This window comes from Dama dama, chromosome 20 (assembly GCF_033118175.1).
Source record: "Dama dama isolate Ldn47 chromosome 20, ASM3311817v1, whole genome shotgun sequence".
NCBI classification, from domain to species: Eukaryota; Metazoa; Chordata; class Mammalia; order Artiodactyla; family Cervidae; genus Dama; species Dama dama.
The window spans coordinates 102333524-102346635 of NC_083700.1; the positions used below are offsets into that span (position 1 = coordinate 102333524).

Consider the following 13112-nt stretch of genomic DNA (forward strand, 5'->3'; position numbering starts at 1 on the left):
CGCCCGGAGACCACGCCCACAATGCCCAGCAGCTGCCCAAGGACCGCCCCCTCCCAGAGGCCTCAGCGGCGCCACTTCTTAACCCGCTGGCGACTCAGACTGGCAAACTGCTAGCTGCGGGTCGGAGGGGGTTCGTGGTGCGGGTACGCCTCCGGGGAGGTCGTCCTTGTGGCCGCTGGCTGTCCCTGTGAGTTGGTTCCGGACGAAACAGCGCTGTCACTTGACCTAGAAGCTCCCACCCTGGTGGCTCCCGGCTACCGCAAGGCCAGTTGTAGGAGAAAGGTCTGGGCACGTCCCTTTCCTCCGCGCACCTGGCCGCGGCCCATTAGTGCTGAGTCTGCGCTTTGCCACCTTGAATTCTGTATATTGTTGTTTGCATCTCGCACCAGCTTCCCTAGCCGAGAGAAAAAGCCACAAACTCACTTTTCAAAGATGCTGGCACTCGTCTCATCAATGTATTTCTTTTTTCTATATGCTTACTTTCTAGCTAACCCTTTTGTTAGGAAATATAACACAATTATATTCTGAACTAGAAAGGTAAGTATAATAATCACTGAACAGACATGTCATCATGTAGAGCAAAAATAAAATAGTGTCAGGCGCTTCACAAATACACTCCCTGCCTCCTTCCTAAGAAGACCACTAGTCTGACTTTTTTTTCTTTTTAATTTTGGTTTTATATTGAAGCACTTTTGATTAACAATGTTGTACTAGTTTCAGGGGTGCGGCAAAATGACTCATACATATGTATATATTTTGGGAGGGGGGGCTTCCCTGGTGGCTCAGTGGTAAAAGAATACACCTGCCAATGCAAGAGATCCCAGTTCGATCCCTGAGTTGGGAAGATTTCCTGGAGAAGGAAATGGCAACTCATACCAGTATTTTTGCCTGGAAAATTCCATGGCCAAAGGAGACTGGCAGGCTACAATCCACCAGGTCACAGAAGAATTGGACACAACAACTAAACAACAGCAATTCTTTTTCAAATTCTTTTCCCATTAGGTTATTACAGAATATTGAGCAGTGTTCCCTGTGCTATACAGTAGGTCCTGGTTGGTTATCTATTTTAAATATAGCAGTATATACCTGTCAACCCCCCACTAGTCTGACTTATATGACAATCATTGTTTTAAAAAACACAGTTTTTATAACATATTTGCAAACTTGATTTGTGACAAAGGTGGCATCACATAGAAATGGAGGAAAAAAAGATGGTCTTTTCAATGAAGGGTCTGTGACAAGAGGGTATCCTTAGGGAAAAAAAATGAGACACGTCATTTCATCACAAATATCAATTCCAGGAGGATTTAAGACCTAAATATATTTTGGACTTCATAATAGGGAAATATTTCTTTTAAAAAATACATGAATGCCTTATCAGTTGTGTCCAACTGTTTGAGACCCCATGGACTGCAGCCCACCAGGTTCATCTGTCCATGGGATTTCCCAGGCAAGAATATTGAAGTAGTATTTAAAAATTAAAAAAAATGTTAAATAATAAAGAAAACTACAAAAGACATTTTGGGTCTGTTGAAGTTAAATGTGACATATATTAGATAATTAGATAACTCAACCAATTACCAACATCCTGAGTGTGATTTTGTGGCTGTGTAGGAAAACATCCTTGTTTTTGGAAATGGGGAAGTTGAGGAAAATCTTCTTAATCAAGTGAAATATGAGTGGGCATTGCTTATTGAGGCTGGAGTTTTCTGCCTCCTCCCAAATGTAACTTTCCTTCACCAAGATGTAATTCCCAATGCTGCGAAAGCCCCTCCTCCACTCTTTCACATATGGACCTATTATCTTCCAATAGAGTTTGAGGAGGCAGTACTGCTGGGTGGAGTCAAGCAAAAGGAATTGAGAAATGATCACACCATGGGGAAAAGATATGTCCAAGTTAGCTGGATGATGTTCCCCAAAGCTTTCATTCTCAAATTTCAGAAAATATTACCCTCCCCCCAAAAGGCTATCATAAGAAGCCTAAGTTTTTAAGGTCTGTGTGTGTGTGTGCTCAGTGGTATCTGACTCTGTGACCCCATGGATTGCAATCTGCAGGCTCCTTTGTCCAAGGAATTTTCCAGGTAAGAATACTGGAGTGGGTTGTCATTTCCTACTCCAGGGGATTTTCCTGACCCAGGGATTGAACCCCTGTCCCTTGGGTCTCCTGCATTAGCAGGCAGATTCTTTACCATTTGCCACTTGGGAAGCCTCGATTTAAGGTCCATTTGTATACAAAAATCATTGATTTAGATATTCTACCACCAGGGATGTCTGTAATCCGGGAAATACTTTTAGACACAAATCGTCTGTTTCCTCTTTCCGTCTTACCTTCCTTACTCTTTCAGAGCATAGAGTTTGTACCTGTAAACAACACTGATTACATTCTTTCATTTAAGTGTTTATCTATATGAGTGTTCTCTAGAACGCCACTGTCCAATACATTAGCCTCGAGGCACATGGGGCTCTTAAGCATTTGCAATGTAGCTAGACCAAAATGAGATGTGCTATAACTATAAAACACTGTATTTGTAGATTTAGTAAAAAAAAAAAAATTAAATAACTAATAACTTTTATTTCGATTACATGCTGAAATGTAATAGTTGGATATATTACATCAAATTAAATATGTTTAAAAATTGATTTTATTTACTGCCTTTCATTATATTAGTGTGGTTGCTAGAAAATCTTAAATTCCTTATATGATTTGCATTTTTATTTTGACTCATATTACATCACTCTTGGACAGTGTACTTCTTGAGCATCAGAATATAAGGGCAGGGAATTTATCTTACTCAAGTTTGTGTTTGTCACAAATGCTAGAACAATTGTTATTCTTATTTTTGGCTAACTAAGGACTTTACTTCAAACAAAAATAAAAAATTGAGAGCTATCTCCCTGGGTGTGGGGAAGGGATCAGGGTAAGGAATTCCCTGAGGCTAGGCCAGTACCCTCAGACTGGAGGGGCTGTGATCTTTCCCTTCCTCACTTCTGGGATAGGGGACCTTAGCAAGTGCAGGACCCTATGCCAAAGCCCACCTACCCAGGGGAACTCAGGCTAAGGCTCAGTCCCCGGGAGGTAGAACAATTATTGATATAACTGTTACATGCATAAGAGAAACCCACTGATAATATTCTGTATTTGAGAATCTCTTCTTCCCTGTGTTAGGATCAGCCTCTCTTCATCAAAACACCAGTTTTTTTGGTAATTGAAAAGAGCATTGCTTAGTTGGAGAAACCCAGAAAAGGTAGCCCTAAAGCTAGGAATTTTCCACAGTTTATTGTGATCCACACAAAGGTTTTGGCATAGTAAATAAAGCAGAAATGGAAAATTCTGAAAGAGATGGGAATACCAGACCACCTGACCTGCCTCTTGTGAAATCTGTATGCAGGTCAAGAAGCAACAGTTAGAACTGGACGTGGAACAACAGACTGGTTCCAAATAGGAAAAGGAGTACATCAAGGCTGTATGTTGTCACCCTGCTTATTTAACTTATATGCAGAATACATCATGAGGAATGCTGGGCTGGAGGAAGCACAAGCTGGAATCAAGATTGCCGGGAGAAATATCAATAACCTCAGATATGCAGATGAGACCACACTTATGGCAGGAAGTGAAGAAGAACGAAAGAGCCTCTTGATGAAAGTGAAAGAGGAAAGTGAAAAAGTTGGCTTAAAGCTCAACATTCAGAAAACCAAGATCATGGCATCTGGTGCCATCACTTCATGGCAAATAGATGGGGAAACAGTGGCTGACTTTATTTTGGGGGGCTCCAAAATCACTGTAGATGGTGACTGCAGCCATGAGATTAAAAGACGCTTACTCCTTGGAAGGAAAGTTATGACCAACCTAGACAGCATATTAAAAAGCAGAGACATTACTTTGCTGGCAAAGGTCCAAGTAGTCAAAGTTACGGTTTTTCCAGTAGTCATGTATGGATGTAAGAGATGGACTATAAAGAAAGCTGAGTGCCGAAGAATTGATGCTTTTGAACTGTGGTGTTAGAGAACTCTTGAGAGTCCCTTGGACCGCAAGGAGATCCAACCAGTCCATTTTAAAGGAGATCAGTCCTGAATATTCACTGGAAGGACTGATGCTGATGCTGAAACTCCAATACTTTGGCTACCTGATGCAATGAACTGACTCATTTGAAAAGACCCTGATGCTGGGAAAGATTGAAGGTGGGAGGAGAAGGGGACAACAGAGAATGAGATGGCTGAATGGCATCACCGACTCAATGGACATGAGTTTGAGTAAGTTCTGGCAGTTGGTGATGGACAGGGAGGCCTGGCATGCTGCTGTCCATGGTGTCGCAGCGAGTCAGACACAACTGAGCGACCAAACGGAACTGAAAGCTAGGAAGTTAGGGGACCTGGGTTAAGAATGTAAGACTGGGCCATGCTTCTGCTAAAACAGGCAGCCTCAGATGTAGGACATTTTAACCTTGGCTTAAATAGGGTTTATTCATTTATTAGTTTGAAAACCCAGGAGCTCTAGCTTCAAGTGAGGCTTGATCCAGGTGTGAAACAGTGTGATCAGAACTGAGTTTTTGCTCTCCATTTCTTGGATCTATTCCCTCTGTGTTTCATTTATATGCAGTCTTCCTCCTCTTCCACTGTCATTAGCTTCCAGGGCCACTTCTAGGTTTTTGTCCAGTGGAAAAAACAGTCCATTCCCTAATATCTCAAAAATAAGTCCAGAAATTGTCCAATTGGCCCTGATTACTCAAACTGGGGCTGTATACTTGTTTTAACCAGAGTCACCAAAAACAAAACAAACAGAGCCTGAGGCAAGGACTGGATGCTTTTTTTTTTTTTTTTTAAGATACAAACCCAGGACTTCCCTGGTGGTCTAGTGATTAAGACTTATGCTTCCAATGCAGGGGACGTGGTTTCAATCCCTGATCAGGGAACTAGGTCCCACATGCAGTGTGGCATGACCAAAACACAAAGCAAAGCTGCAAAACCATGGTACCAAAGGTAAGAAAAGAAGGAAATGTAGCCAACAACAGTGTGAAGCAAACTGAAGTGGTATAGCACTGGCTATTGCGGCATGTTGAGCCATGGTCTTCCACAGTGATTCCAGAGTAATTTTATAAAATTAAAACCCCTTCTAGTAAAAAACCCAATAGGATAAGATCTAGATCTTTATTAATAAATTTAGTCAAGAACTCAAGTGTTCATCCAAAATTGTCACAAATTTTGGGTAGTATTTGCCATGGTCCGTGTGCAGGTTGAAAGAGAATTTCCAGACGTGAGGCAGAATGAGAGGAGACAAAAGTTTATAAGAGCAGGAGATGCTGTTAGAACAGTGGGCCAGCTCAAGGGAAAGTTGACCCCTTTTGCAGACTAGTAGCCAATTTTTATAGCCTCAGGACAGAGAAAAGTCCTCCTGAAAGGGTGGCCCTAGGTGATTGGTTGGGATGCTATAGGGTGGGTAATAGGGTGGGTATTTTACCTAATATGGGGTCCGAGAACTGGCCAGTGTAGATCAGGAGGCTCATGGCAACAACTGTTATGGGGCTTGGTTAATTCTGGAAATTTTTGTCCTGTGACCTTGATATAAGTCTCCACACCTGTGACCTTGGTAAAGGGCTCCATAGTCCCATCTCTTTTTATTTGTGGGCCAAATATTTAGCCTGCTCATGATGAACTGACTACCTACCCCATCTCAGGTCATGGGGACACAGGTCACTGGGAAAGGGATGATGACCATTCCTAGATTCTTCAGGCTTAACAGAGGCATCATAGGGTCCTGGGTCCCAGTGCCTGCTCTCTGACAGGGTGCATTTACAGAGGGAGATGAGAGTCCACAGAATAACAAGGCAGCTTATTCAAGCATTGTCTGAGTGTTGGCCAGGTGATATTCTTGTTCTGCTATTATCTGGAGATTTATTTGTTGTATTCTAGAAGAAACAAACTTACCAAGAAGTTTGAAGATACATGGCCTGAAGATTAATAGAAGTAGAAAGGCTGCCAAGTGGCTTAGAAGAGGGGCTAGCCAGGAGAACCAGAACCAGACATTGGTCTGTGGTATTAAATGTTTCTCTAGGTATGAGAAGATTCAAGAATTGGACTCATGAAAATCTTTACCTGAAAATATGAAAGCATCTCTCATACAGGGACTCTTAGGGATTTCCCCCCATCACTTGCTTGTTCCTTTCTCTTCAAACCCTCTGCAAACAGGCAAATGGCCATGGAAGCAATTGAGAAACTCTGGCTAGGGTTACCCTCTGGCGTGTTCCAAAGGCCCCATAGCCCACTGCATCCCAGTAGCTGTCACCCAAGTGGGTGAGGGCTCTCCTTTCCTCTTTCTTCCTTAGACTGAGGATTAGGCCAATTGATAATGTGCTGGCATAGGTCAGGCTCTTAAAAGACATTACTGCACCTGCTGCTTGGAGACACCTATGACAGGATAAGGTGGTCATGGAATGGACCAGACTACAGGGCATCCACTCTCAGCAAGACAACTTCTGTGCACCATGAAACATATATTGATTGGTTCAAGCAAAACACTAAGCCCACTTCCCTGACCACCACCTTCCCAGTAGGACTAAAAGACAGATTCCTCAGCCTGTCTTCCCTGTTATTTTCACTTCTCTTTCAGTCCAGATTGATTTACAGGAGCCTAGGTGTTGCCTCTGGAGAAGGAAACAGCAACCCACTCCAGTGTTCTTGCCTGGAGAATCCCAGGGACAGGGGAGCCTGATGGGCTGCCGTCTATGGGGTGGCACAGAGTCGGACACGACTGAAGCGACTTAGTAGCAGCAGCAGCAGCAGGTGTTGCCTCTGAACCGTCCCAAGAGTGCCTTCCATGTTTCAGGAAATCGCCAATTGGAGAGTTATCCGTTGGTCCTGGAAATCTCTCTCTTTTCTGTCTTTCCCCGCTTGAGTCACATGGTTGGTGCCTTAGCTTCATGGTTTACACTCAGGGGTCACCTCTCACTGTTGGATGCAACTGTTGGGATGGTCAGCCATTTGGTGCCACCAGTTGAATGGAGGGCTCACTGGGACAAAGGTGATGCCTCTGAGTCAACCAGTGACTCTCAGTATCCCCATTCTACAGCATATAGGCTAAAAATGGATACTGGTACATCCAGAAGCCTCCCTCAGACTCACCTCTTGGCTACATTCTCAGGAACTGGAAAAATTTGGAAATCTAGTCTGACCTCAATACAAATCGGAGGACCAAGAAAACTGACCTCTTAATGGCACACTAAATTATACCTCCATCCTCCAACTTGATCTCTTTTGCCAAAAGCAGGGGAAAAGGACTCACTCAGAAGTTCCTTATGTTCAAATCTTTATGACCCTTAATCAGAACCTTGTTCTGAGGTACACATGCCACATGTCTTTCTAAGGCAATAGCCGCCTTATCGCCATGCCCACCCCCATCCCCGTCCCTGTCTCCCTCTCCATCAGATCTCCTAGATGACCCCAACTCAACCTTTCCTGTCCACATTTGATCTTTATTGTTGTAGACAAGGAAGGGATTCTGAAGTTCCCTTTGGTCCAGGACTTTCTCCTAGCCTGAGGGATCAAAAAACTCTCCTAACATTCTAAAGAATCCCCTCATAACTTCTGCTATCTCTGGGGGTGGGGGAGTGTTGGGGAGAACCAAGCTTTCCCTACTTCTGCAAGTTCCCTTACTTCTTCAGATTCTTTGGATCAAACTAAGACCCCGCCTCCCCAATCCTTGCTAGGACAACATTTTATCAGTCAGTCTGCCCCTGTTAACAGAGCTGATTTGAGTACTCTAATTTAAATTTTAGCTATTAGACCATAACCACAGAAGGGGAAAAAACTGTATGACCATGATATTCTTTAGACTCCTGAGAAGACTGGTTAAAGTGAAATCTTTCTGAAATTATAAAACCAGTTTTCCTAGCCTATACAATTAGAAAAAGCTAGCTTGTTAAACAGAAATATGCCTAGGAAAAGCCTGAAGTTAACTCTTATCATGTCTTTGAGATACACAGCCCACATTGTCTGAGACTTCAACCTTTGTTAAATTGGTAGAACTTCAAGTCAAGGGACAAAAGGGACAAAGAGACATTTTAAATCTCAAGCGAAAAACTATAAGATCAGATCTTTGTCTCTCTGGATTTATGTATGTCTCAGTGTATGTCTTAGTCTTTGGATAATATTGCTGAGGTTAATTTGTTGTTGTTTTTTTTTTAGTTTTTATTTTTGAGGTTAATTTGTAAATGAGCTGTAATTTAATTGGCCTAAAGAAAGTAAGCACCTATAAATCAAACAATTCTAAATACAAGAGAAATTAAGTTAAAGGAATTCCAGGTTCATGTGAATGGGGAATAGTTAATATTAAATTAATACCTGGTATTTAATGTTTGTTGATCTAATTAATATAGACCTATGTTAAGAATCATCATTAAGCATAATACTTTTATTGTACCTAAGTTTAATATAAACTAAAGAAGAGCTTATTTTATCTGTTGAAAATTTGTCCATAAGGGAAGCAACTCAGTGTGAATAAACTTTTAAGGAAAGAAAATGTGAGATAAGAGATTTTAGGAAAACTCTATTAAAAATAATTTTGCTTTAGTCTTTCCAGATTTTGGTAACTTGAATTTCTAGGGTTGTGTTAAATTAAGTGTTGGAAGTTTATTAAATATCTAGGTCACTCCCAAATAAAATAAGATACTGAAACATTAATTACTAAACATTGGCTTCCTTTTACAGAGAAACTAAAGATATTTTGAACTATTAATGAATATGTTTGGTGCCATCCTGAGATGTTCCCTATAAGAAAGGAAATATTTTTAGAAATTACCACTGGTTATTTTCACCAATCTACAGAAAGATAATATAAAGGACAGTTCATGGTTGTTTAAGGAAAGTAGGGTGTTTTTCTAGTAAAGGAGGTATAAGCTCCACACCTGTGACCTTGGTATAAAGCTCCACAGAATTCTCTGAAGATGTGCACAAACTAAATCTGGGAGGATGAGTAGGAGCTAACTAAATAAAGAAGTTAGGCGGAAGGAGGAAAAAATAGCATAACTGATGAACAGAAACCATAAAAGAGCATGGAATTTAGAGGACCATAAGATGTTTTGTCTGGAGAGACGTGTGCTCAGGGAGAAATTTGGGAGCCACTGCTAGGAAACTAGGCAATGCTCTATACCAAGTATTCTATTAAGGAAATTGACCTTTACCTTTTATGAGAAACCATTGAAGGATTTCTAGCAATAACTTGATTAGTTATATATTTTAGAATGACTACTCTAGCAGCAGTGGGGAAGATAGATAAGTCCAGATTAGATATAGAAAAAATAGTTGGGAACCTAAGCAATTAGGAAATGCCAAGAGCCTGATTAAAGCACTGCCAATGGAAATAGAACAGAGGGTATAAACTGACAAAGTCCTAAATAGAATGTATAGGACCTGGTGACTGATTGGGGGGTGGAGGGTGGGGGCAATGGATGAGAGGGAGAAGTTTAAACTGGAGAATTGAATGAGTGGTGATACCACTTCCTGGATTAAGGAATACAGATTTTATCCCCAAAGCTGAGTTGAGTTTTGGACATGCTGACTTTGAGGTTTACTATGAAATATCCAAGGGGAGATATATGGTGGGATGTTGAAGATCATTATGACCTGGAGTTCAGGAGAGAGTTCTAAAATGTAGATGTAAGAGGTGTTGGGATGGTAACAAAATCAATCAGACAAAATGTCTAACTTGAGAAGAGAATGTGCCTAAGGACACAGCTCTGGGGAAGAACATTCACAAGACCAACAGAAGCAGAAGTGCCTGGGGGACAGATTGAATGAATGAATCAGTTCAGTCAGTTCAGTCGCTCAGTCGTGTCCGACTCGTTGCAACCCCGTGAATCGCAGCATGCCAGGCCTCCCTGTCCATCACAAACTCCGGGAGTTCACTCAAACTCATGCCCATTGAGTCGGTGATGCCATCCAACCATCTCATCCTCTGTCGTCCCCTTCTCCTCCTGCCCCCAATCCCTCCCAGCATCAGGGTCTTTTCCAATGAGTCAACTCTTCGCATGAGGTGGCCAAAGTATTGGAGTTTCAGCTTCAGCATCAGTCCTTCCAATGAACACCCAGGACTGATCTCCTTTAGGATGGACTGGTTGGATCTCCTTGCAGTCCAAGGGACTCTCAAGAGTCTTCTCCAACACCACAGTTCAAAAGCATCAACTTTTCGGCACTCAGCTTTCTTCACAGTCCAACTCTCACATCCATACATGACCACTGGAAAAACCATAGCCTTGACCCGACGGACTTTTGTTGGCAAAGTAATGTCTCTGCTTTTTAATATGCTGTCTAGGTTGGTCATAACTTTCCTTCCAAGGAGTAAGCATCTTTTAATTTCATGGCTGCAGTCACCATGTGCAGTGATTTTGGAGCCCAAAAAAATAAAGTCTGACACTGTTTCCACTGTCTCCCCATCTATTTCCCATGAGGTGATGGGACCAAATGCCATGATCTTAGTTTTCTGAATGTTAAGCTTTAAGCCAACTTTTTCACTCTCTTCTTTCACTTTCATCAAGAGGCTTTTTAGTTCCTCTTCACTTTCTGCCATAAGGGTGGTGTTATCTGCATATCTAACGTTATTGATATTTTTCCCAGCAATCTTGATTCCAGCTTGTGCTTCCTCCAGCCCAGCGCTTCTCATGATGTACTCTGAATAGAAGTTAAATAAGCAGGGTGACAACATACAGCCTTGATGTACTCCTTTTCCTATTTGGAACCAGTCTGTTGTTTCATGTCCAGTTCTAACTGTTGCTTCCTGACCTGCATACAGGTTTCTCAAGAGGCAGGTCAGGTGGTTTGGTATTCCCGTCTCCTTCAGAATTTTCCAGAGTTTCTTGTGATCCACACAGTCGAAGGCTTTGGCGTAGTCAATAAGGCAGAAATAGATGTTTTTCTGGAGCTCTCTTGCTTTTTCGATGATCCAGCGGATATTGGCAATTTGATCTCTGGTTCCTCTGCCTTTTCTAAAACCAGCTTGAACATCTGGAAGTTCACGGTTCACGTATTGCTGAAGCCTGGCTTGGAGAATTTTGAGCATTACTTTACTAGCATGTGAGATGAGTGCAATTGTGTGGTAGTTTGAGCATTCTTTGGGATTGCCTTTCTTAGGGATTGGAATGAAAACTGACCTTTTCCAGTCCTGTGGCCACTGCTGAGTTTTCCATATTTGCTGGCATATTGAGTGCAGCACTTTCACAGCATCATCTTTCAGGATTTGAAATAGTTCAACTGGAATTCCATCACCTCCACTAGCTTTGTTCGTAGTGATGCTTTCTAAGGCCCACTTGACTTCACATTCCAGGATGTCTGGCTCTAGGTGAGTGATCACACCATTGTGATTATCTGGGTGGTGAAGACCTTTTTTGTACAGTTCTTCTGTGTATTCTTGCCACCTCTTCTTAATATCTTCTGCTTCTTTTAGGTCCATACCATTTCTGTCCTTCACTGAGCCCATCTTTGCATGAAATGTTCCCTTGGTATCTCTAGTTTTCTTGAAGAGATCTCTAGTCTTTCCCATTCTATTGTTTTCCTCTATTTCTTTGCATTGATCACTGAGGAAGTCTTTCTTATCTCTCCTGGCTATTCTTTGGAACTCCGCATTCAAATGGGAATATCTTTCCTTTTCTCCTTTGCTTTTAGCTTCTCTTCATTTCACAGCTATTTGTAAAGTCTCCTCAGACAACCATTTTGCCTTTTTGCATTTCTTTTCCATGGGGATGGTCTTGATCCCTGTCTCCTGTACAATATTATGAACCTCTGTCCATAGTTCATCAGGCTCTCTGTCTATCAGATCTAGTCCCTTAAATCTATTTAATCTATTAATCTATTTATCTATTTAGTCTATTTAAACCCCTCGTCCAAGGTAAGGCTGTGCTTTGCTGGAGCAGCCGTGAAGAGATACCCCACGTCCAAGGTAAGAGAAACCCAAGTAAGATGGTGGTGTTGCAAGAGGGCATTAGAGGGCAGACACACTAAAACCATAATCACAGAAAACCAGCCAAATTGATCACAGGACCACAGTCGTGTCTAACTCAATGAAACTAAGCCATGCCATGTGGGGCCACCCAAGATGGTCGGGTCATGGTGGAGAGGTCTGACAGAATGTGGTGCTGGAGAAGGGAATGGCAAACCACTTCAGTATTCTTGCCTTGAGAACCCCATGAACAGAAGGCAAAATGATAGGATACTGAAACTCCCCACGTCAGTAGGTGTCCAATATGCTACTGGAGATCAGTGGAGAAATAACTCCAGAAAGAATGAAGGGATGGAGCCAAAGCAAAAACAACACCCAGTTGTGGATGGGACTGGTGATAGAAGCAAGGTCTGATGCTGTAAAGAGCAACATTGCATAGGAACCTGGAATGTTAGGTCCATGAATCAAGGCAAATTGGAAGTGGCCAAACAGGAGATGGCAAGAGTGAATGTCGACATTCTAGGAATCAGCGAACTAAAATGGACTGGAATGGGTGAATTGAACTCAGATGGCCATTATATCTACTACTGTGGGCAGGAATCCCTTAGAAGAAATGGAGTAGCCATCATAGTCAACAAAAGAGTCTGAAATGCAGTACTTGGATGCAATCTCAAAAATGACAGAATGATCTCTGTTCGTTTCCAAGGCAAACCATTCAATATCACGGTAATCCAAGCCGATGCCCCAACCAGTAATGCTGAAGAAGCCGAAGTTGAACGGTTCTATGAAGATCTACAAGACCTTTTAGGACTGACACCCAAAAAAGATGTCCTTTTCATTATAGGGGACTGGAATGCAAAAGTAGGAAGTCAAGAAACACCTGGAGTAACAGGCAAATTTGGCCTTGGGTTACGGAATGAAGCAGGGCAAAGGCTAATAGAGTTTTGCCAAGAGAATGCACTTGTCATAGCAAACACCCTCTTCCAACAACACAAGAGAAGACTCTACACATGGACATCACCAGATGGTCAACATCGAAATCAGATTGATTATATTCTTTGCAGCCAAAGATGGAGAAGCTCTATACAGTCAACAAAAACAAGACCAGGAGCTGACTGTGGCTCAGATCATGAACTCCTTATTGCCAAATTAAGACTTAAACTGAAGAGAGTAGGGATAACCACTAGAC

The 13112-nt window shown here is 42.1% G+C and overlaps 1 protein-coding gene across 1 annotated transcript; it reads right to left on the reverse strand.

Moving 5' to 3' along the window:
- Positions 1 to 10843: 10843 nt before the first annotated feature.
- On the reverse strand, positions 10844 to 11527 carry LOC133041717 (uncharacterized; the record flags this gene model as incomplete). The annotated part of the gene is made up of 1 exon (XM_061122699.1): positions 10844 to 11527. A coding segment is annotated over exon 1 (684 nt), but the record flags the coding sequence as incomplete, so codon positions are not given.
- Between the last annotated feature and the right edge of the window lie 1585 nt (positions 11528 to 13112).